This window comes from Andrographis paniculata, unplaced genomic scaffold (genome assembly GCF_009805555.1).
Source record: "Andrographis paniculata isolate CXL003 unplaced genomic scaffold, ASM980555v1 Contig98END, whole genome shotgun sequence".
Classification (NCBI taxonomy): Eukaryota; Viridiplantae; Streptophyta; class Magnoliopsida; order Lamiales; family Acanthaceae; genus Andrographis; species Andrographis paniculata.
Window position 1 is genome coordinate 627,424 of NW_026137637.1, and position 22,817 is coordinate 650,240.

Consider the following 22,817-nt stretch of genomic DNA (forward strand, 5'->3'; position numbering starts at 1 on the left):
CGGGTCACATCCCGCCGTTCTATACGCTGACCAACAGAAAGGAGTGATCAATGTTGGCGATCTTTGTGCCGACGAAGTTAAGGACTTTCTAATTACGGTTAGCGTTCCGACCGTCGAAACCTCGTTGCTTAAAGTAAGTTGCAGTTACAAGTTAAGCCATATCGTCTCGGATAAATACGTGATCGAAGAACCGATCGAGGTTAGCGTCGATAGGCCTAATAGGGTTGCGAAAAAGGAAAATGTTTGTGTTCGAGTCGACACACATCGGGATCGATGTTTTTTAACCGAAAGTATTAACCGAGCAATAGAGTTAGCTGATAAAAAAAATTTCCAATGGGCGATCTCCGAAATCGAGAGCGCTCGAAAAACTTTATCGAAGAGCCCGGCATCTTGCTACCGAGCAATGTTCTACGCCGCGTTCGATTTTGAACTCGAGGCCGTGAAGGAAGACATGGTGAATCTGCAAGCGTATCTAGTTTCGGGTCGACCGTGCCTTCTATTGTTACTGAACTCGATCGGTTTTCAACGATTGCCGTGTTCCCGTGCTCGTCGCAAACCCAACGGATCTCTTCCGGCTTAGGCGTCGGATATCTCCGATCAACTTAAGTATTAACCCTCTTCGACGATGATATTGCTTTTTAAATTCCCTCTATTTTGAGCTATTATTTATTCTTTCAAATAAAAAGTTTTACTATTCGAATAATAATCAATAATTCGATTGAATTATTTTTCGTTAGAAAATTTAATGTAGTTTATTTATCTTTTAGTTTTATACATTGAACCATTGTTAAAAAATATATATATAGATTAATGGTGAACAAGAAAAAATTAATTTGAGATTAATATTAAAATAATATATGATAAGATATTTTGTAAGAGAAAAAAAAAAATTAAAAAAAATTGGATAAAAGTAAAATTTTTGTAGCTAAAGAAACACATCCTATATACTCCCTCCATCCCATTGTCTGCTACGGCTATAATTAGTAGATAATTAAAAATGTATTAGTGAAAATAATTATCCTATAATATACATAATTATAAAATAAAATTAAAATAATTAATTAGTTTAATTAAAATTTTAAAAAATAAATTAAAAAGTTTAAAATGAGATTAAAGTATTTAATCATTATCTAAAAAAGGAAAGTAACATGAAATATGAGACAAACAGAAACGGCAAAACATGATACGTGAGACCGAGGGAGTAATTTTTTTTTATATACAATTGGTAAGAGTTGGTAAAAAATTCGAATCAAAATCGCCAAGGAAAATCTAATTTGAATACAAATTTTATAGTAATTAATATTTTTTTTAATTTGGTTACTTTAGTTTAAATTATCGACAAATAATACAAAATTTTCTATTCAAATTCATTTCATAGTTTTAGATATCTATTTAATTCGATTCAAATATTATATTAATATATTTTTATTTTTATTTTTAAAAAAAGACACTACTTTTGATGATTGGCAAGATTCTATAAAACAATAAATAAATGAAAATGAAGAAAATTTATTCTTGTAAAAAGAAATGAAATTTGAAGGCACAGAAAAGGGAAAAAAATCCCAAATGAACAGGTAAGATATGAATGCCTGTGAGAGTCAATTCTCTACAAAAACAAAAAGAAAGACCAATAAAAGAAAATTACAATTATTTTAAAATAAATAAAAATAAACTGCAAAAAGCAAACCCTTTAGTCAGTGCAGCAATATAAAAGTAACAAAAAATGAATCAAAGATCCTGTCAGTTGCAGAAAACCCTAACCCTAGAATTCAGTGACCCATTCCCACATCTACAATTTATATATATAATTAAAATTAAAATTAAAATCCCCAATTCCATTTTGCACTTTTCAGAATATCTCAATTCCTGCAGAAGAAATCAAAAAAGGCATGATTATGATGATGATGATGGTGATGATCAGTAGTGTTGCCAGAAGAAGTTGAAGTTGCAGCAGCTGAATTAGGGTTCTCATCTTCATCTTCATTGTTCTGATCATCATGATTTGATGAATTTCTTTGCAGGAATCCAGTGGGATGAATTGGGAATAAATCTAGGGTTTCTTGATGATGAGGATGACGATTGATGTACTCGCCTTGCTTTGATTGGTTGTACCTTTGGGGTTGTGCTGGAGGCAGTTGTACCTCTGGGAGTTGATGATGATGGTATAGTGAATGATCATTAGCAATGTAATATGGCCTGCAAAATGCTGTAATATTTACAAGTATATATATATATATACACAAAGTTAATAGACCATGCATAAATTAATTGAAATGTGACATAATTATATTCAATGATCACTTGATAAAGAGCAATAAAAATCTCTAAAAACATACATATATATATTTAAACAGCCTTTCATTAATTGATTTTTCCTATCTTTCTTGTCTACCAAGAATCCAATTTTCACCCAAAAAAAACACCTACTTTAGTGAAATTGTCAAATTGGAGACAAAACAAAGTTAATATTTTTATTTAAATAGCTATGACAAAGAATCATACTAAGACAATGGTATATATATATATAATGCAAAAGAAACCCCACATTGTTGTATATAAAATCACACCCAAAAGGGATTTAGAGATTTATCAGTGGCAACATTAAGTTTGAACAAACAAACAAGAATGAAGTTAAAGAAATTAAGAAATCCAACATATTAGGGTTTGTTTGATTTAGAATTTTAAACACATTTTTTTACTAAATAAAACCACTTCACCCCCAAAATATAATAGGTTCAGCCGGGTTTATCCGACACACGCAAGACTTTCAGGTAGCGATTACGGGTTCTCATGTTATAAATATATATATATATACATATTTTAAAAACAAAACCTATTGTTGGTATATAAAAAATAAAAATGGAAGGAATATATTGTTGGTATATACCATTAGGGTGTGGAGGTGGAGGGAAGAACATCAATGGCGGCTGCGTGGGAGGATGAGGAAGAAGACGCTGATGGTGATGATGATAATTAGCAGCAGCAGCAAAATGATGATTAATGTTATTATTGTGATGTAATTTGTGCTTCTGCCTCTGACGAGCTTTGTGATTCTGAAACCAATAGAACACATTCTTGCCCTCGATGTGTCCATAAACCCTAAGCCTCTCTGTAATTTGCTGAATCTGATCGGCCGTCGGAGTTCTCAATCCCTGTCTGTACAGCCCCTCCAAAACGCTTATCTGCTCCTTTGTCGGATTCCATCGACACCCGCCGCCGCCATTGTTGTTAACACTACTGCCCCTCTGCATCTGCCTCTGATCGTCTTCCCCACTGCCGTCCGCCATTAAAATCAAACCTTACTTCAATTAAATTCAATTCACAGAAATGTACATATATATATATATATATATAGAGAGAGAGAGAGAGAGAGATGGAATGAAGGATGAATGGAGGGATTATATGAAACTGATTATATATATATATATATGTATGTATATGTGGGGGGGATGAAATTAGGGTTTGGTTTGGGGGAAAATCAAATGAGATAATGAATGAATTAATTAAGGAAGAAGGAAGGGATGAGGATTGGTAGCCATGGAAATTAGCCAATGATGAAGGATGGTGTATGGATATGCGTGCAATCTCACTTCACTTCACTTCACTTGGAACTAACTGCTAGTAACAAGCAAGCAAGAAACTACACTTCTGCACTGCAGATCAACAATGGCGATCAATGATCTTTCTCTCTCTGTGAGATGAAAAGTCAAATTGAGAGTGTCTTTAGTTTTGATACGATTTCTTTTTCTTTTTTTTAAAAAAAAAAATTATTTAAGAATTATTTTAATATATTCCCCAATCTCATTTTTCATGTCTACTGTTATATTTCGGTATCTTCCACTTATTTTATCATTTTATTTTCTTTTAAATTTGGGTGTGTTTGTTTCGGGATTGGATTAGATTTTCACTATTCATCCTATTTTTTCTCTCCAAAAACAACAAATGAAACACATATTTTTTATTTTTATATTATACTAAAATTCAATTTTACATTCAAAACATCACATCAACACCTATTTATATCACATTATACAACTATTCAAATTCAAAATTTTTACTATTCAAATCCAAACCCCCAAACCAACACACCCTAATTAGTGAAAATAATTATTGTATGATAAAAATAATTTTAAATTAAAATAACTAATTAATTTAATTATAAATTTAAAATTATAAATTAAAATTTTTTAAATAAAATTAAAGTATGTAATTTTTTTTTTTCAGAAAAGAAAAGTAATATAATAAATGAGACAATACAAAAATAGAAAGATAGACACGAACGGTAAAACAATGTGGGCTAATAATAGTAGTAGTTTTCATTTATTTTTAAAATAAAACCAAACACGCATTTTAGATTTTATTTTCACATATATATATTTGTATTTCTTTTGTCTCCTAAAAATATGTTCACTTTCGTTGTCCAAAAGTCTTGAATTTGTTTTATTTTATTTTTTACGATAAATGAAGTTTAAATAATTTCTGTTTTAACTTAAAGTATTATTTTTGATCATTTTTGTCTATTTCACTTAAAAATATATTTTTTTCTATTTCAGTAAAATTAATTATATTTTAATATCAAAATATCATTAATTTTTACTTAAATTACAAATATATAATTATTATTATAATTACAAAGTTAAAGGACAAAATTATCAAAATATCTTACACACTTCCATCCACTAACTAATAAAATATTATTATTTATTTATCTACTACAAAATTCAAAGAAATACATTCATCTAGAACATGGAGTATCTTTTTCATAATATTATATTAAATATCTAATTTTTTTTGTTTTTATTGTTAAAAAGATTCAAAAACTTTCATAATGTACTACTTATCTAACATAATAAACACTCTTCAAACTTACACTATATTACACATATATCATTATTTTTATATTACACAATGCTAACGGGAGTATTTTCGTCTTTTTTACTACAATCTATTATAATACGAATATTCAAAAATTTACATGTAAAAAATAAACGATAATCTTACACCGGGAAGAATATGCTATTAAAAAAGAAAGAGATACGAAAATTTGTATTTAGATAAATGAAGAGTCAAATGAAAAAAATTAAAGAGAAAGGGAGTATCTGTATGGCAATGGCAGAATATAAATATTGATTGGGATTTGGGAATGGGAATTGGATTATTTGCATTGCATGCGCGTATAGTTTTTGGTGAAAAATCTCTGAAAAACATGGAGGGGCATGCATGAAATGACCATAATGCCCCCTAAACCGTAGGGGCAAATTGGGAAGATCAAATCGGTTATTGTAGTAGTAGGGAGGCGGGGTTAGGCTTTGGAAATTGAACCATTAATCCTAGTCCTAGTCCTAGTCCTAGTCCTACTCTACTCTGCTTTGCTGCTGCTATCCTATATAATTATGGGTGTATTTGTTTGTTTGTTGTCTGTCTCACGTCTCAGGTTATTTTTTTTTAAAAAAATAATTATATATCTTAATTTCATTTTAAATTTTAATTAAATTAATTAGTTATTTTAATAATACTTTATATTATAAGTTAATTATTTTCACTAATATATTCTTAATTATTTATTAATTACACTTATCATAAATTCTTATTTCTACAGTAATCAAGACATAGAATGTGAGACGGAGGAAATATTAAATTTTATTTTCTTATTATACTAAAACTCATTTTTATATTTAAAACATTACATAACACATATTTATATTACATAATACAACTATTTCAATCTAGAATTTTTACTATTTAAATTTCAACTCAAAATTCAAAATCCCAAACAAACACAATCATAATGTACTCCTCCACCATATTTTGTAATATTTTTTATTTTGTTCTGTCTTATACTCTCTCAATCTGTCTCTAAAAGTTATATTTATTTTTCTTTGCATAACTATACTTAAAATTAAAAATTAAATTTATATTTGTATAATTTTTTTTTTTTTACAAATATCTTACTATTAGTATTATAAGACAGTAATTGAAGTATTTTTGCATTTTTTTTTAATTTATACTATGTTTTGATATAATAATTAATATTAAAGATCAACACGCAAAAAATAGTGAGACCCTTTGAACCGGACGAAAATAGTACTCCCTCCGTCCCTTAACAATCTATCCATTTTTTCATTTTAGTCCGTCCCATAACAAAATATATATTTCCTTTTTTAGTAATTGTACTATCTAACTAATATTACAAATACTATTTCAATTTACAATATATAACACAAATGTCATTATCTTTATATCATATAATACTAATAGGATTAATTAAGTTTTTTTTTACATTTATTTCTACTTTATCCCAATAGAATAATAATATTTCTAAAATATCATGCAAAAAGAAAATAGATATATAAATATAGGACGGAGGAAATATATTTTACTAATATTTCCATAACAAAAAAATAACTAATACTCCCTCCGTCCCAAACACCGTGCAATATTTCATTTTTGGTATATCCCGAACACCTTGCAACATTTCCAAAATAGTAAATAATTAATTATACTTAATTTTTACATCATACTTTATCTAATCACATCACCCAAATAAAAAGAATAAAATATACATTTTTCTCTCGATCACATCACCTAATTTCTAAATTATCATACCTAATACTACCCATTTAAAAACTCGTGCCTAAAATAAATGTTGCACCTTGTTTGAAACGGAGAGAATACATTTTATTTTATCACACCATTCAAATAATATATATATATATATATATTTTCTATGTACTGTAGTAGCGAAATTGCACTGCTCTCTGTGCACCCTATTCTCTGCATGCATTTTTCACACACATATATATATATATATACACATATAATATAGAGAGAGAAAAATTTAGAGTGAGAGAAAAAGGGGATTTGAAATTGACGCATGATGAATAACATAGTAGAGGAAGATAAACCGTTTCTTTTCTTCCATTGGTTAAACATTAAATTTGTTGACATTCTATCCTATGCTATGCTGTCCAATTCAATTTTATACAAGACTAACGTATATATGTGTTTTTTTTTATAGAATTTTAAAAAATTAATAATAATTTTGTGTCCAATTTTTTTTTTTTATAAAAATAGTATGATAATTTAAATAAAATATATTAATAATTATTATATAATAACAATGTTAATGTAAAAACCGAGAATTTACGAAAAATATGTTTAGTAAATAATTAAAAATATATTAGTAAAAATAAATTATAAATTAAGATTAAAATAAGTATTTAGTATAGTTAAAAAAAATTTAAAATTTAAAATTTTTAAATATGATTAAAATGTAATACTTTTTTTAAAAAAATGTGACATTATATGTGGGATGAATGAAGTATAAATAATTATAAATTAGAATCAAAGTGAAAATAACTAATCAATTAATTAAAATTAAATAAATTATTAACTATAAATTTTAAAATATAATTAAAATATATAATCATCTGTTCTAAAAAAATAATAAAATGAGATGGATGAAAATAAAAATAATTACAAATAGAGTGGGACAGAAAATAAAAATTAATGATATTTTTATGCGTAAATTTGTTTAATATTTTAATTTAATGCAATAAGATTAATATAAATAAATATAAATTTAAAATTATAATATATAATATATAATAACATTAAATTTACTGAATATATATTATATCTTATAAATACGAGTTTGTACGGATCTGCCACTTGAAAAGTCTATCTTGCCCCTCATTTTTAAAAATGACAATTTAGCCCTTAGCCTACCTTTGTACTGGCTTGAAAAGACGTTTTGGAACCGTCGTCAGCAACTGCCGTCAACCGCCCAAGACGAAACGTTTTGGAACGTCGTCTGGTCGGTTACATCAACCGCCTCGCCAAATGCCTCCACCAGTTTCAGAACTCAAATAGCCCAACCGACCAATCCAGAGACCAATCGGTAGACCAAAAGACTCCTTGGCCGCACCCACCAAGCGACATGTCTATCCACCTGCGGACCAGCTGACTTGCCTATGCGACCGCAGTCCAACCGACCTACTTTATCCGACCGCAGACCATCAGAAATGTCTGTCCGACCTTCTGACCATCAGACCTGTCTGTCCGAACGCTAACCATCCGACCGAGGACCAACCGACCAGATCAACCGACCAAGGACCTTCCGACTTGCCTATCCGACCGCTAACCAACCGATCTGATCATCTGACAGAGGACCAACCGACCAGACCAACCGACCGAGAACCTTCCAACCTGCCTATCCGACCGCTAACCAACCTACCTGACCATCCGACCAACCGACCTGAGCGCAAATTTTTCTCCTTTTCCACCCGACTTCGTGTCTAATTTCCTTTAAGATCCTGCTATCGTTATTTTTATTATTATTATTATTTTTTGTGCGTAACAATTATCAAAGTTGAAATATCCTTGCTATTTTTGACATTTCAAAACTCATAAAGAGATGCAGGGTCACCCTTCTTATCTCAGTCTATCCGCCTGCGGACCAGCTGACTTGCCTATCCGATCGCAGACCAGCCGACCTACTTTATCCGACCGCAGACCATGAAACCTGTCTGTCCAACCGCTAACCATCCGACCGAGGACCAACCGACCAAGGACCTTCCGACCTGCCTATCCCACCGCTAACCAACCGACCTGATCATCCGACCGATGACCTTCCGACCTGCCTATCCGACCGCTAACCAACCCACCTGACCATCCGACCAACCGACTTAAGCACAAATTTTTCTCCTTTTTCACCCGACTTCATGTCTAACTTCCTTTAAGATCCTGTTATCCTTATTTTTATTATTATTATTATTATTGCGTAACAATTATCAGAGTTAAAATATCCTTGTTATTTTTGACATTTCAAAACTCATAAAGAGATGCAGGGTCACCCTTCTTATCTCAATCTATCCGTTTGCGGACCAGCTGACTTGCCTATCCGACCGCAGACTAGCCGACCTACTTTATCCGACCGCAGACCAGCCGATCTACTTTATCCGACCGCAGACCAGCCGACCTACTTTATCCGACCGCAGATCATCAGACCTGTCTGTCCGACCGCTAACCATCCGACCGAGGACCAACCGACCGAGGACCTTCCGACCTACCTATCCCACCGCTAACCAACCGACTAGACCAACCAACCGAGGACCTTCCGACCTGCCTATCCGACCGCTAACCAACCCACCTGACCATCCGACCAACCAACCTGAGCGCAAATTTTTCTCCATTCCCACCCGACTTTGTATCTAACTTCCTTTAAAATCCTGCTATCCTTATTTTTATTATTATTATTATTATTTGTGCGTAACAATTATCAAAGTTGAAATATCCTTGCTATTTTTAACATTTCAAAACTCATAAATCTATCCTTGCAGGGTCACCCTTCTTATCTCAATCTATCCGCCTGCGGACCAGCTGACTTGCCTATTCCACCGCAGACCAGCCGACCTACTTTATCCGACCACATACCATCAGATCTGTCTGTCTGACCTGCTGACCATCAGACTTGTCCGACCGCTAACCATCCGACCAGACCAACCGACGGAGGACCTTCCGACCTGTCTATCCCACCGCTAACCAACCGACCGAGGACCAACCGACCAGACCAACCGACCGAGGACCTTCCGACCTGCCTATCTAACAGCTAACCAACCTACCTGACCAACCGACCGAGGACCAATCGACCTGATCAACCGACTTGAGCGCAAATAATTCGATTGTATTTTTGTTTTACAGTTTATATTTCAAATAAATAATGTTTCACTACATTACATTATATAATAGTCGCGCGGTATACCGCGCAAGAGCGTGTTCTAGTGTGTATATATATATGCTTTGTAGATAACAAAATATATACATTAAGATGGACTATATTAGGTGATTCCTTTACGGTTTTATTTTTAAATTATATATATTAAATATTAATTTTATATTTAAAATATTACCTTTGTCCCACTGGTCTTTTTTATTTTTTACTTGTTAATTTTTTAATATGAATTATTATATTAAAATTTAGTACAAATTAAAAAAATATACAAAAATATTTATATTAATATTTTATAATACTAATATATTGATACTTGTACAAAAAATTATACAAATATTAAAATATTTTAAATGTTAAATACAATAATATAAAAAAAATTATAATATTTATAGATGGACGGAGTAGATATTATAATAACAATTAATTATACTCTTTTCGTCCCATTGAAAGGTTGTCATTTTCTATTTTCGTTCGTCCCAAAATAAGGTTACAATTTTCTAATTCAGTAATTGTACTAATTACATAGCATAATAAATACTCTTTCAACTTACGATATATCACACAAATATCATTACTTTTATATTACACAATACTAATAGGAGTAATTGTATTACAACCCATTATAATACTAATATTTAAAAATTTATGTGCAAAAAGTAAACGACAACCTTACACGAGAGACGAAGGAAGTATTATATTAAATAATTATATTAATTTAATTTATATTATTTAAAACTCCAAACCAACTACAAAATTCAAAGACAAACACATACTAAAAAATTAAATTATAAAAAAATTAATATTATCTTAAATAAACAGTCTTTAATATCATATACCTTTCTTGATTTCATCTATAATCTCCAACTACTACTACTCTCTACTACACCCAATCAATCAATTACATCCAAAATATACTCAAATTCCAAAAAGATTCTTCTAAGCCCTATTTATTACCTTTCCATTTATTATACTCTAAGATTGTCTCGTACCACATAATTTATTCTTATTTTTTATTTTTATTCGTTTCATATAATTTATCTTTTTATTTATTTAAAAAAAATTAATTATTCACTTTAATCATATTTTAAAATTTAAAATTTTTAAAATTTTATTTAAACTATTTAGTTATTTTAATCTATTATTATTTTTACTAATATATTTTTAATTATTTATTAATTATACTTTATCTAAATTCTCGTATCTATAGCAATGCGTTCATCTTATCTAGGACGGAGGAAATATTAAAATTCCTATTTATTTATTTCTGTATTTATTGTTAACAACTGGTATAATTAATTAAGCGCTAAATTCTGAACAAACAACCAAATAAAAAAAAATTAAATAAAATTATTTAGGTATTGGATCAATCGCCATCTGAATTAATTCATTTCAAAACAATAATGTGATTTTTTGAATAAATGCAATAATATGTCCCTATTTGACCATTATTTTTCGTAAACTCCTAAGTTTCTTAAACAACTTTATTTTTATTTTCTCTCAACCAATCCAAATTAAACATATATAACAACAACAAATGGTCAACAAAAAATTCATTAAAAAGACCTAAGTTTTCTAACACATTCCATCTGTTAACAATAAATGTATCGATTTGATTATTTTGAACTGTCAATAATCAATATGTTTATTTTTTAATTAATAACTACAATCCTTATGTATTCTCTCGTCTCAATTTTTTTTTTTTTACTATTTACTGTATATACAAAAATTTAAATAAAATATAATTAGTAATTAATTAAAAATATATATATTTAAAATAAAAATATGATTAAAATATATGATTTTATTTTGTAAAATGAAAATGACAAATAAAATAAAAAGAACAAAAATATTACAGATATTACTATTAACACAATATTATTATTAGCAGTTTATCATTTATAGTAAATAATAGTCTCAACAATATTTTTTGTAGTTAATTTAGTACATGACATACTCTTTATAAAGCACCATGTAATTATGAATAAACAATACATTTCTTCACTACAAACATATGGACATGTGCGGTTTATATATTTTCATATGTTCAGATTCTTTCAAATCACTTAAATCAGCACCATAAAACTTTCCAAATAAATAATATTTCCTCTGTCCAGACTAATAATACCACAATGCTCAAACACACGGATTAAAAAATAGTACTTTTTTCATCCCATAAATATAGTCTTAATTGGATTGAGCACGAAATTTAATAAATATTGATATTATATTGATAGTTGGTAAAAAATATGTATATAAGACTTTTTTATCCCTGTGAGTATATTAATGTAAAAAGCAGTAGCAACTGTGTAATAAAAATAAAAAAATATAAGTAATTTTATGGTGATATAGTTATTTATGGAAATAAGATTATTGTTTTAGAATTGACAAAAATGATAAATAAGACTATTGCATTGGGACGAGGAAAGTAATATTTTAATTTTATAAAAGGAAATAGATAAAAAGTAAAATGAAACTATTATAAAAAAAAATATTAAAATAAAAATAATGAAATTTTAATTTTAATTTATTATTTCTATTTTAATTATATTTTAAATTTTACAATTTTTATAATTTTGTAATTTTAATTAAATTAATTAATTATTTTAATTTTAATTTATAATTATTTGTATTATATTATAATTAATTTTACTAATATATTTTTAATTATTTATGAATCTTACTCCTAAATTTCGATGACCTCGTTAATGGATGGAGTATGCAGCAATGGAGGAGAAAACAAATATATTATTAATAAAAAAAATGATCAAAATATGAAAGAAATAGTAAATAAACAAATTCAAAACCCTACCAGATTAATAAATCAACAACCTCTAATATATACAGTTTGAAAAATATACTAACACAAATATACAACAGAACAAAGAACAAAATCACATAAGACCAAAAAAATCCAAAATAGTGAGCTTACTTGAAAGAGATAAACATTGTGACCCTTTCAGACGGAGGATGAATGAACAAGGCCGGTTTCCCAGTCCCATACACGCCCAACAAATTCCGCGCCATCTTCGTCATCCGTCAGTCGATGCGATCGACCAGCTCCGTTGCGAACAGCGCGCGAAGCCATCATCACGAGCATTTCGCAGCCGTGGATTTCCTCGACTCTGTCCTTGTCGTCGCAAGCTTCCATGGTAAGATCCCTCCACGGCTGGTAATACGACCTGGCACGATAAATGCACAAGAGAATTTTCGATATTTTTTAAGAATATAACGAGTCGACAAGCGTGTAAGGACCGGTTTTGTAGTTACCATCTCCACGTGGGCTTGGCTTCGGCCGGGCAACGTATTTTCAGACAGAGCGCTCGGAGAGGCGTCGGCGACGAATCCACCTCTGTAAATATCGATTAAAATGTAAAACGATAAGCGTAGTTTATTACAAGAAACGGAAACGAGACGAAGCAGACCTGAAAACAAATGCGAGAGGAGGAGACAGAGCGCCGAGACGGCAGAACGAAGCAACGCGTGGTCGAATTTCACTTTCTGCAGCAGGTAAAGTATTGCGGCAGCTAAGGTGTCTTCGGATGAAGTTTCTCCCGACGCCATATCGTCGTGTCTGAACAGAGACAGCAGATTATCGAGGTTCGGTTTTTCCAAGATATCGCTGTCGATAATCATGTCTAAATTACAGGAAATCTTTCCGAGGATCACTGCAGCAGTGAGCCACCGCAGAAGCTTCGACGTGAGGGGTTCTTCGATCACTTTCTTCCCCGCCGTTGAACGATTGTCGCAATCTTCGGGTCGAAGGTTCGACGAGGTTGATTGAATCGCAGCTGTCGCCGCCCATTTTATGAACCCGGAAAGCTTTTCGTGATCCTACAAAAATATGTAATTCAAGTGTTTCGAACGATTTATAATGCTAATATCGCAAAACATATCTGAAAATATGCAAAAGAGAGATGAGATCAGATTAGGAATACCATTCGGAGAAGAGTGACAGGAGGAGTGCTCATAAGAACAGCTTTGAGTCCCAAAACCGTACTTGTATCGCACGTTGCTGATTCGACGGAATTTTTAAGGCTAAGTAAACCTTCGTCGGACAATGTGAAATGAGGCTGATACACCTTTCTTTTCTGAGAAATCTTTAGAACCGTCGTCAATATTTGCAGAATCGAGCTGCAAATGTTGTATTTTCCGACGTCAAGGACAATGTTGTCCGCTAAGAGTTTGTATAATTGCGATGAAAGTTCTGAAAGCTGCTCCATTGCCGTATTCTGAAGCCACTCGAATATGTTTCTGGGAGCCGTGATATAATTTACGATCTGAATTTAAAATATGAACAAATCAAATTAAGACAGTAAGAGAGTCTCCGACATTATGAAAACAGACATCATAGGCGAAAAAGGTAAAAAACATGACGGAACGAGAGAAATCGCACCTCCAAAATGACGGGCAACTGTGTCCGAGTAAATATCTTCTCGTCTTGGGATGTATTTCCAGAGAGAGAGGAAACAATAGAAGACAGCCATGAAATCAAACCACAGTTCTTGACTAAAAACCAGACTGCTTTACGTAATTGAACAGCCTTCTTAACTATCTGCAACAAGATATCGCACAATCTTAAAAGCATCGAACCAAATTGAAAAGAAGAGTATTTGCATAATCTTAAACTTAACCTGAATGGTAAGTCCCTTCGAATCATTATCCGAAAGAGGCGAAGAATAGCAACTCAAGAGATTCTGAAAAATGGAGTTTCTGATATAAATTCTAGCATCATCTTCTGAATTCAGGCCGACATACAACAGTCGAAGCATCCACAATCTATCTGCTCGAAAACTTTTGGAGCTACTCGAGAAAAAGGTTTGGAACAACGGTATGGCCTATAAATATTTACAAGAACCAACAGGTAATGATAACGTTTATCCAGTAAAAAAAACAAATTACGAAAAATGTGAACCAAACACCCAAGCAGCATATACCTTCATGTTCGCTCTGGAAGAACTCATAATATGCTTACTTATAGTCGAATAATTGTCGTGCAACGAGTCTAACAATACCAAAGAAGCTTCTGCAACAAATACAGCAACAATTGATGGGATCCTTTTCCACGGCTCATCGATTCCATTTTGCACATACGACAGTAGGAGACGAAGCTGCGACACGTCTTTCTTCTTTCGGCAATTCTGCTAACAAGAGTTTCGAGTATTGTAATAATCTCCATTGTATGAATACATATAAAATAAAAATATTTAATGTAACAATGGGAGAAGGTATAATTACCTCTAGTGCAGTCTTGAACAGGGCAAGTGTCTCATAACCCAATTTTCGCAAATCGTCATCGGGTGAAGATATACTTACAAATGTAACAGCAAGCAATCCCACACTGGCGAACTCAACCGGCTCGATATAGCCCATGGAAAGACTGTGAATCGAGAAGCGGAGAACGAAAAACGGATCGTATACTTGCTGCCTAGGAGTACCAGAATCGACAAATCTGTTGTAAGGAAAATGCAACACTGTCTGAGCACAGAGCTTAGGGTCGACTGGAAGGTTCTCCCTAATTATCATCTTCCGACGTTCTTCAAGTGCTTCCATAGTTTTCCGATCAGAAGACTGCGCGAGCTTTTCATGTTCCCAATCCTTTCTAACCTTCGAAGAAGCAATTCCCCACAGGTAACACATTTGAGCAACAGTACCAGCACGCGACGCATCATTCGACTCGATTTCTGTGATCAAATTGTATATTTCCAAGTCAATCTCAGAACACGTCGCCCCATAAGATGACAAGAGAAGATAGACCAACTCCTTAGAATTGAGGTCCGTCTCAGACACAGAATTTCTCTCTTTTTGCTGTGAATATATACGGAAAAGCACCCTGACTAGCTTTACAAGTTCCAGCGAATTCAAGTGTTGCTGAGATGTTAATTTACTGCTTCGGAAATCCGAGGTGTCTAAATCAGTCGTGGCGATAACAATTGACCTTAAAATGCTCGGCATAGGAGTCAAAACCAAACCCAGTGGAGTTGAAATATGTGACCCGCAGGCCATATGAATTGTCTGAGCAAATTGGGAATGAGCAAGCAACAGCTGAAGTACTGATCCACACGAAAATTTTCCATCACTCAAAGAAGTTAGAACAGTACGAAGCATCTTCATAGAGACAGGATCCCCAAACCTATGAAGAAGAAACGACTTAACTAGTGATTCAATAAAGGGAAGAGAATCCAGCTGGATAAGATAATCGCGCATCAACGTCGTCAATTCTGATATATTGTTGATAACAAAGATTTCAAGAAATCTAGCCAAAGAAAGATCCAATCCATCTATATTCCCACCATGATCAAGAAACTTAGAGGATTTACTGACAATTACTATCCAGGAATCGATCAACATCTTTAAAAACCGGACTCTCGACTTTTCGATACGAGAGTTAACTTGTGAGTGAATCTCCTCTCTTTCTCCATTTCCCATCTGAGAATGAAGCTGATGACAATCGGGAAATAATACGATTCTACATAGTTTTACTTTCGCAACAACTCTGTTGACAAAATCTAAAGGCCGTTTGAGCAAATGCAAGCTTCTCTCGCTAAGGCTGTTGTCAAAAATATCATCTGCGCGAGATGGGCACACCGACTTAAATAAACTTGACCTGCTTTTAGACTTCGACATTTCTTCACTTGATGCTAAATATTCCTGTGTCATATGGATTGCCTTTCCAAGAAGACTATCAGAGAAAAGCTTCGAAAAAGCTTCAGTGGTTGCAGTTGAGGGACCATCAACACCAATCTCAAATATCGATCTAGAGACAAACGTCTTCCACTCAGAAAAGCCACCAAACAGTACACGGAAGTATGCCAAAATTATTCTCTCGAAGTATTTGCAGTGCTGTCCCTCAAATTTGGACTTGACGGAATTCAAGTATAAGAGCACAGCAGGCAAAAGCATCACCAATTCTTCATCAGAAAAAGAATATTTACAAGTTTCTTCAACTGCATTGGCATTAGGAGGAAACGAATTATCCACTATTTCCGAAAGCATAAATCCAAAGACAGATGTATGCACAGGGCTCATTCCAGTTATAAGGTACAACAACTCAGCTTTTGTCGGATTAATACCATGTAAGCAATAAGAGATTATATTCACTGGAGTGCTCGCCACAACTCTTGATAAAGCCATAGAAGATGAAAGATGTGAATATTTTATAACCTGGACAGCTTTAAGCAGACATGTATCAGCCACAGTTAGTTTGGATCGTTTGCCAAAATCCAATACTTGAAAGAAAATCTTTTCAAATTCCAAAACATCAAACTGTGTCTCATCTGTCCCACCTAAAAAGCTATATCCCTGTCTTCCTCCAAGAGAATCAAAACAGCAACTAGCTAAGTGCAATGCAACAAAATGAGCATTTCTGTTCAACGATAAGGCTGTACTGTCGAAACTAATCCTAGAGAATAACCAGTTCACCAAGTCAAGCAGCTCAAAGGGAGACATGCAACCAACCAAGGTGCAAATAGCATAAAAAATCGGAAGCAAAGGCTTAAAATCCATCAACAGGAGACACGCATCGAACTTGAGTTTGAATGCAAGAAACAGTTTCTGCTCCATCACTTTAAATGCTCTGGATATCCAATTCCTGATATCTGTAACCTGATCCTGTGCACAATCACGACAAATAGCAAAGACATGCTCAGAAACTGTTCTTATCAAATTCAGGATACCGTGATCTATCATATGAACTCTCTGTTTAGCTGATTCAAGAAGTTCCTCCAAAGGCTCCCCGAAGACGGAATCAGAAAGCTCTTCACCACAAGAGAGAGGGGAATTAAGAAATGAAACCACAGCTGGGTGATTAAAGATAACTTCTACCACTTCAACCTCATAATGCAGTGTCGGAGCTTTACCAAAAGCTGGACTAAAAATGTCCGTATATTCGACAAACACTTTCTTCAAGATATGCTCCATGAGTTTAAAGCATATTTCAGTGACAACTTTGAGCTCATCCAAAGATCTGTCTCTGTGGCATAACCTTGTGTGATTAATCCAGAAGAGTACGTTGCATAATGAAGAAACAAGATGATCATACGGCATCTCAGAGACCTTCTCAAACAATAACTTTAGAAGGCCCGACTGCTCAAATAAATGCAAGCTTGTACTTTGCATAACAGATGAAAAAAGCACATGAAATGGAGCACTTTTTAAGTAGCAAGCAAATGCATGAGAAGCAGATTCCTTTGACTCAAAATCACCCATATAAGATATGTCTTCCTTCTTTACTCTACCGTGAATAACATTATTCAGAGCAGTGAAGAACATTTCAGGCCATATGGTTGATGAAACATCAGCAAGATGATTTGATTCAGGAAAGAATATAGATGATACCATTGATAAATGGAGAGTATTGGAATGTAAGTTGTAATATTGCTGATGCAAAATATCACGTCCAAAATGCAGCAGAGCCTTCAATGGCCTCCACTCACGGGGACATGTGCTGAATTCCATAGCAACAATTTTACTGTCGCACTTTTCAAGCTTCTCAGATAATACACGATCAATTAGATATGACAAAGCTCCAGCATTTACCTTACAAAAATTAGGTATAAATCTTCATCAAATACAAATGATGCTGGAAAAGTAATTTATAACATAGTATGAAAAATAAGGTAAACAAGCCATCTTACTTGTGTATCCAATATGTATTTGATTGAGTTGCAAACATACAGAGATATCAGTGATTTCTGGGGTAGTGTGAAGGATCTGGACTTCGAGCTCAACAACCGGAGGCAATGCTCCAAAATGCATATGATAAAAGGGCTAAATTCAATATATAGATCTGTAGACATAACAGCAAACAATTAAAATTTTAAAATTATAGTGGAAAATGGAAGGGAAGGTAAAATTAAAAAGTTAAAAGCACTATATATGATGGTTGACTATATAAATTAAGAAACATACAGTTAAATACGAATTCACTCTTACAAAAACTAGTCAAATAAAATATATGAAGCATTTCATAACCAAATTTACATGGCAATAAAGAGTTTGTTTAATTTTTTTTTATAGTAGTCGGATGTGATGCTTTGCGAGGAAAATTGAGAGGTTGAATAGCAAAAAGATTGGGAAAACAAAACCTCGAATAAACAAAACCCCAAGGTGCCTGGTTACATAAATATTTGCAAACATTAGAACCAAATGAATCCCCAAAAGATAGAGAAATTACAACACTTACCTTTACCACCATCTTTGTCATATATGTAATGCCTCAACGAATCCATATATCTGTACAAGTTGTTGCCAATTGTGGAAATAGCATGACAAAGGAAAGATATAATAATAGATGACAACTTCTCAACACTTTCAACTTCCTGCTCTTCGAAAAAAACTCGAGTGCCACTATACCCAGGTATGAAAAAGAACCAAGCACAAATTTCCCCTGTGCTGTTGTCAAATGCACCGCTGCTTAACATGGCCGCCCTTGCTAACTTATAAGCCTGCTCCTTTATCTCCCTTACAGACGAACAAATCAATAAGGTGACAAATGAATCGAGGTGCTTGTACATCTGTGCAGGCATCCTTCCAGAGAATTGATTGACATGTTCATTAAGCAGTTTTAATAGGGACTGCTGCAGAATTGTCGGTAGTGCCAGAGGATTATTTGGTAGAAATTTAAATAAATCAACTAATCCCTCCATGGCCATCGGAATAGTCCGCTGCAAGGAAATATAGAACTCTCCAGTAAGTTATAAGCACAACCAACAACCAAACTAGCCAAAAAGAAACTAGAATATTAAGAGTACGATGTGGAAGCATTCAAGAAATAAGAAGTATCAAAGACAGACGCATTTTGAAGCATAAGAGAAGTCAAAAGTGGGAGAGCAAAAAAGAATATTTGTAGAAACAACCAACATTCTATAACAAATGTACTTAATTTTAATTTTCTGAAAGCTATTGTTTGCGCTATGTATCAATCACTTTTAAAATTAATGAAGTCAAGCATGTAAATCCACACATATAAACCATTATAAGCTAAAATCAGCGGCTCCAATAACACAATTGAACCAGCTTTTGACATCCATTTATGCTATTTCAACTATCAAAATGAAGACTAAATTTACAGCCATGAAGTTCACAGAAATAAGTTACGAATTTAAATTTTTTATCAAAACAAAACAATTTGAAGTATCACAGAAAAAGAGAAAATTAAATGTCACAACTTACATAATAGATTTGAAGAGTCTCAAGAATCTTCGAGTAAAAATATACATCCACGTCTTTTAAATCCGTAAGCTGATTTAAACCCCAAAGGTTTCTAACACCTTCCATGATAGGATCAACATTCTCCATTTGTTGCTCACATAACTCTGCAACTCCTCCATCACCGGAGATATCCACCTCAAAAGTATTATCAACCCCACTGATAAGAATGTCAACATCTTCATTTGCAGCAGAAGTTTTCAACCGCTTTCTAGCACTTGCACATGGTTTTGATTCCAATGCAATCTCTGATTCAGCCTTCCTTTTTGTAGTAGATTCAAGATTCTTGGTGTAGTTATTCAGGGGAGAAAGTAAAGACAGCAAAACTTGGGGATCGGGAAGCAACAAGCAGACTCCATGTTGAATCTCTGCCTTTAATGCTTCCCATTTATGCATCATACGGTTTTTTGTGAGTGAAGAATGGTCCATCTTTTCAAATAAAAATCCCAATAACTTTAACACCTCGAATACAAGCTTCACTGTTCCATGTTTCACAAGAGATTTCGAGTGAAGTAACCCTTTGTTCATAACTAATCTAGTGAAGGGTCGTGGTCCGATGCATTTTAATATATCTTGCATATTTTGAATATAAAATTCAGGTGATCTACCGACAGCGCCAATTGAAAGCCCATCGGTTACTGCAGAGACAACATCTGAAGCCAAAGAAATAGCAACAAACCTGCAAGTCATTCATAATTCAGTCACCGCACACAACATGAACACTAAGACATACACAAAAGAAAGAACTAAGTATATTTGTTAAAATAGATTAACGAACATTGTCAAATGCATTAGTGATAAACAAGAAAATTTTACATAGTAACTTAATATTAGGTAACTAATCGATCTTTTAATTAACAAATGAGCACATTGAGTATCAGCACATTATCACAATGAATAAAAGCAGAACAGTATTGAAACTAACCATTTATTCGATGAAAGATCATCAAGATTGTAAGGGAACTCATCCAAATAAGCAGACCCCAATGATGGCCGACCATTGACAATCGCCAGCAGCAGCCTCTTATGCAAAGCAATCTCCGTAGCCTTCAAGTTTTTCATCAGACCCAAAAGGCGCTTCCGATTCCCATGGAGAGGACTCGGCACCCTTTCTAAATCCGGCATCAGCCCATTCATCGGATCAGTACAGGCCATAACCAACACATTATTAGCCAACTCTGCCGCCTCGCCGAAATCTTCCCTCCCGGAAACACTAACCAGCTGTTTCAATGTAACAGTACCAAACAACACACTCCTTAGCCCCGTCGGCACCAACGACTCCGAATAAAGCACTTTATCTCGCAGAACAGACAGCACATGAACCACAGTCTCATCATCGTCATTCTCCAGCCCCCTCAACACCCCCAAATACATCTCCTTTTTCTGTAAAATTCCCCTCATAAACCTCGGGTTTGCAACCTCCAAAAACGCCATGGCAAAAGCCACAAAAGCTTTTCTTGTTGAATAATTTTTAGTTCTTCCCTCAACAAGTTTTTTTGCTCTCAACCTCACTTCTGCTAGCTTACTAAAAACAGCTAGCTTGAAATCAAATACCTTGGCTAATTCCCACGCCAGATGTGAATTACGCTTAACAATGGATGCTAACAGAAAAAGTACAGCGTTCTGTCTCTTCGCCTCTTTACTATTCAATTCCTTGTACAAATCTCCCATTTTCTCTACTATCACCCACCGTGCAAACTCATTCAAAGCTTGACCAACGCCGCCATGGCCGACGTCCTTGGAATGCTTCATTATTGCAGCTACTAGGTTCAAAATATGCGGAAACCCCGGCTTGCCTTTGCGGAATTCCCACGCTTGGGAAATTTCAACGAGCTTGGAGGATGATTCGACATAGAGGCGGAGAAATTTCGAACCCTCGTTGGATTTGAGGATTTTGACGAACTCCTTAGAGGCATCGGAGCAGAGTTGTAATTCAATTGAAGTTAGGTTCCGCAGAAGCTCTTTGAGCTTTAGTTCGTGATTGTGATTGAGTTTGAGGGTGAATAGGGAGAGCTTTTCCCCTTCTTTTGGTTCCATTGATTGAATTGCAGGGCGTAGGGTTTAGGATGATAGTGGATGTTATAAACCCTAAACCCTCTCTAAAACGGCCGGGCAAGAAGATGGAGGGAACATGTGTTTACTTGTATGTAATATTTGTAATATTTGGATTTTGGGTTAGATTTGGAATACGAAATAGTTTTTGATAATTATATAAATTTGTATTAACGTGCTATTTTAAATTTTAAACTTTATTTTTAATATAATATAATAAATAAAATATAAATATTTGATTAGATAATAAAATTGAAAATCAAAAAATTTGTCTTACAGGGATCACTTATTTCATTATAATTGGGTTTGTTTTTGAATATATAATATTTTAATATAAAATATAAAAAAATTATATAAATAATATAAAAATAATAAGTATATGATATATTTAATTTTTGTAAAAAAATTATATTTTTGAGAATTAGAGAAGAAAGCAACCTTATTTTAATGAGATCGTATTTTTCAATACTCTTATGTTCGTCAGTAAGTTTTTCATTTAAAGTAAATTAAATTGAACAAAATTCACTTGTAATTTTACAAAATTGTGTCAAATTTTTCGCACTTCTAAAACTATTTCAAATTCTCTCGTAATTTCATAAACTCTGAGTCTAACTTCTCGGCGGTCTTTATTCTATGGTATTTGACCCATATACGCTAACACTGCGAATAAGTTTTAGAATATCGATTTATAAACTCATATAATTACAAATATATTATTTTTCTTATATTTATTCTAAAAAACAGTAAAAATAAATTTTTAAAATATGAGAAAAATAACTATTTTTTAGTATATTTAAAATTTTTGAAGTTAAATATAAGAAAAATG

At 33.0% G+C, this 22,817-nt stretch overlaps 2 protein-coding genes across 2 annotated transcripts; both read right to left on the bottom strand.

Moving 5' to 3' along the window:
• Positions 1 to 1,859: 1,859 nt before the first annotated feature.
• LOC127243746 (WUSCHEL-related homeobox 7-like) lies at positions 1,860 to 3,287 on the bottom strand. The gene is made up of 2 exons (XM_051263911.1): positions 3,028 to 3,287; positions 1,860 to 2,196 (listed from the first exon to the last, which is right to left on the bottom strand). The coding sequence occupies exons 1-2, from the start codon at positions 3,285 to 3,287 to the stop codon at positions 1,860 to 1,862; spliced, it is 597 nt and encodes a 198-aa protein (XP_051119868.1).
• Positions 3,288 to 12,521: 9,234 nt separating this feature from the next.
• On the bottom strand, positions 12,522 to 22,069 carry LOC127243852 (uncharacterized). The gene is made up of 12 exons (XM_051264059.1): positions 20,865 to 22,069; positions 19,904 to 20,618; positions 18,915 to 19,395; positions 18,367 to 18,518; positions 14,969 to 18,268; positions 14,668 to 14,871; positions 14,365 to 14,568; positions 14,127 to 14,285; positions 13,669 to 14,010; positions 13,156 to 13,564; positions 13,001 to 13,082; positions 12,522 to 12,912 (listed from the first exon to the last, which is right to left on the bottom strand). The coding sequence occupies exons 1-12, from the start codon at positions 21,974 to 21,976 to the stop codon at positions 12,690 to 12,692; spliced, it is 7,383 nt and encodes a 2,460-aa protein (XP_051120016.1). The 5' UTR covers positions 21,977 to 22,069; the 3' UTR covers positions 12,522 to 12,689.
• Positions 22,070 to 22,817: the final 748 nt, after the last annotated feature.

Coding starts and splice junctions, on each gene's coding strand:
- LOC127243746 (XM_051263911.1), bottom strand. CDS start 3,287: ATGGCGGACGGCAGTGGGGAAGACGATCAGAGGCAGATGCAGAGGGGC. Junction 2,197..3,027: donor AAAGCTCGTCAGAGGCAGAA/GCACAAATTACA, acceptor AGCATTTTGCAG/GCCATATTACATTGCTAATG.
- LOC127243852 (XM_051264059.1), bottom strand. CDS start 21,976: ATGGAACCAAAAGAAGGGGAAAAGCTCTCCCTATTCACCCTCAAACTC. Junction 18,519..18,914: donor TGACAAAGATGGTGGTAAAG/GTAAGTGTTGTA, acceptor TTATGTCTACAG/ATCTATATATTGAATTTAGC. Junction 18,269..18,366: donor AATACATATTGGATACACAA/GTAAGATGGCTT, acceptor AATTTTTGTAAG/GTAAATGCTGGAGCTTTGTC.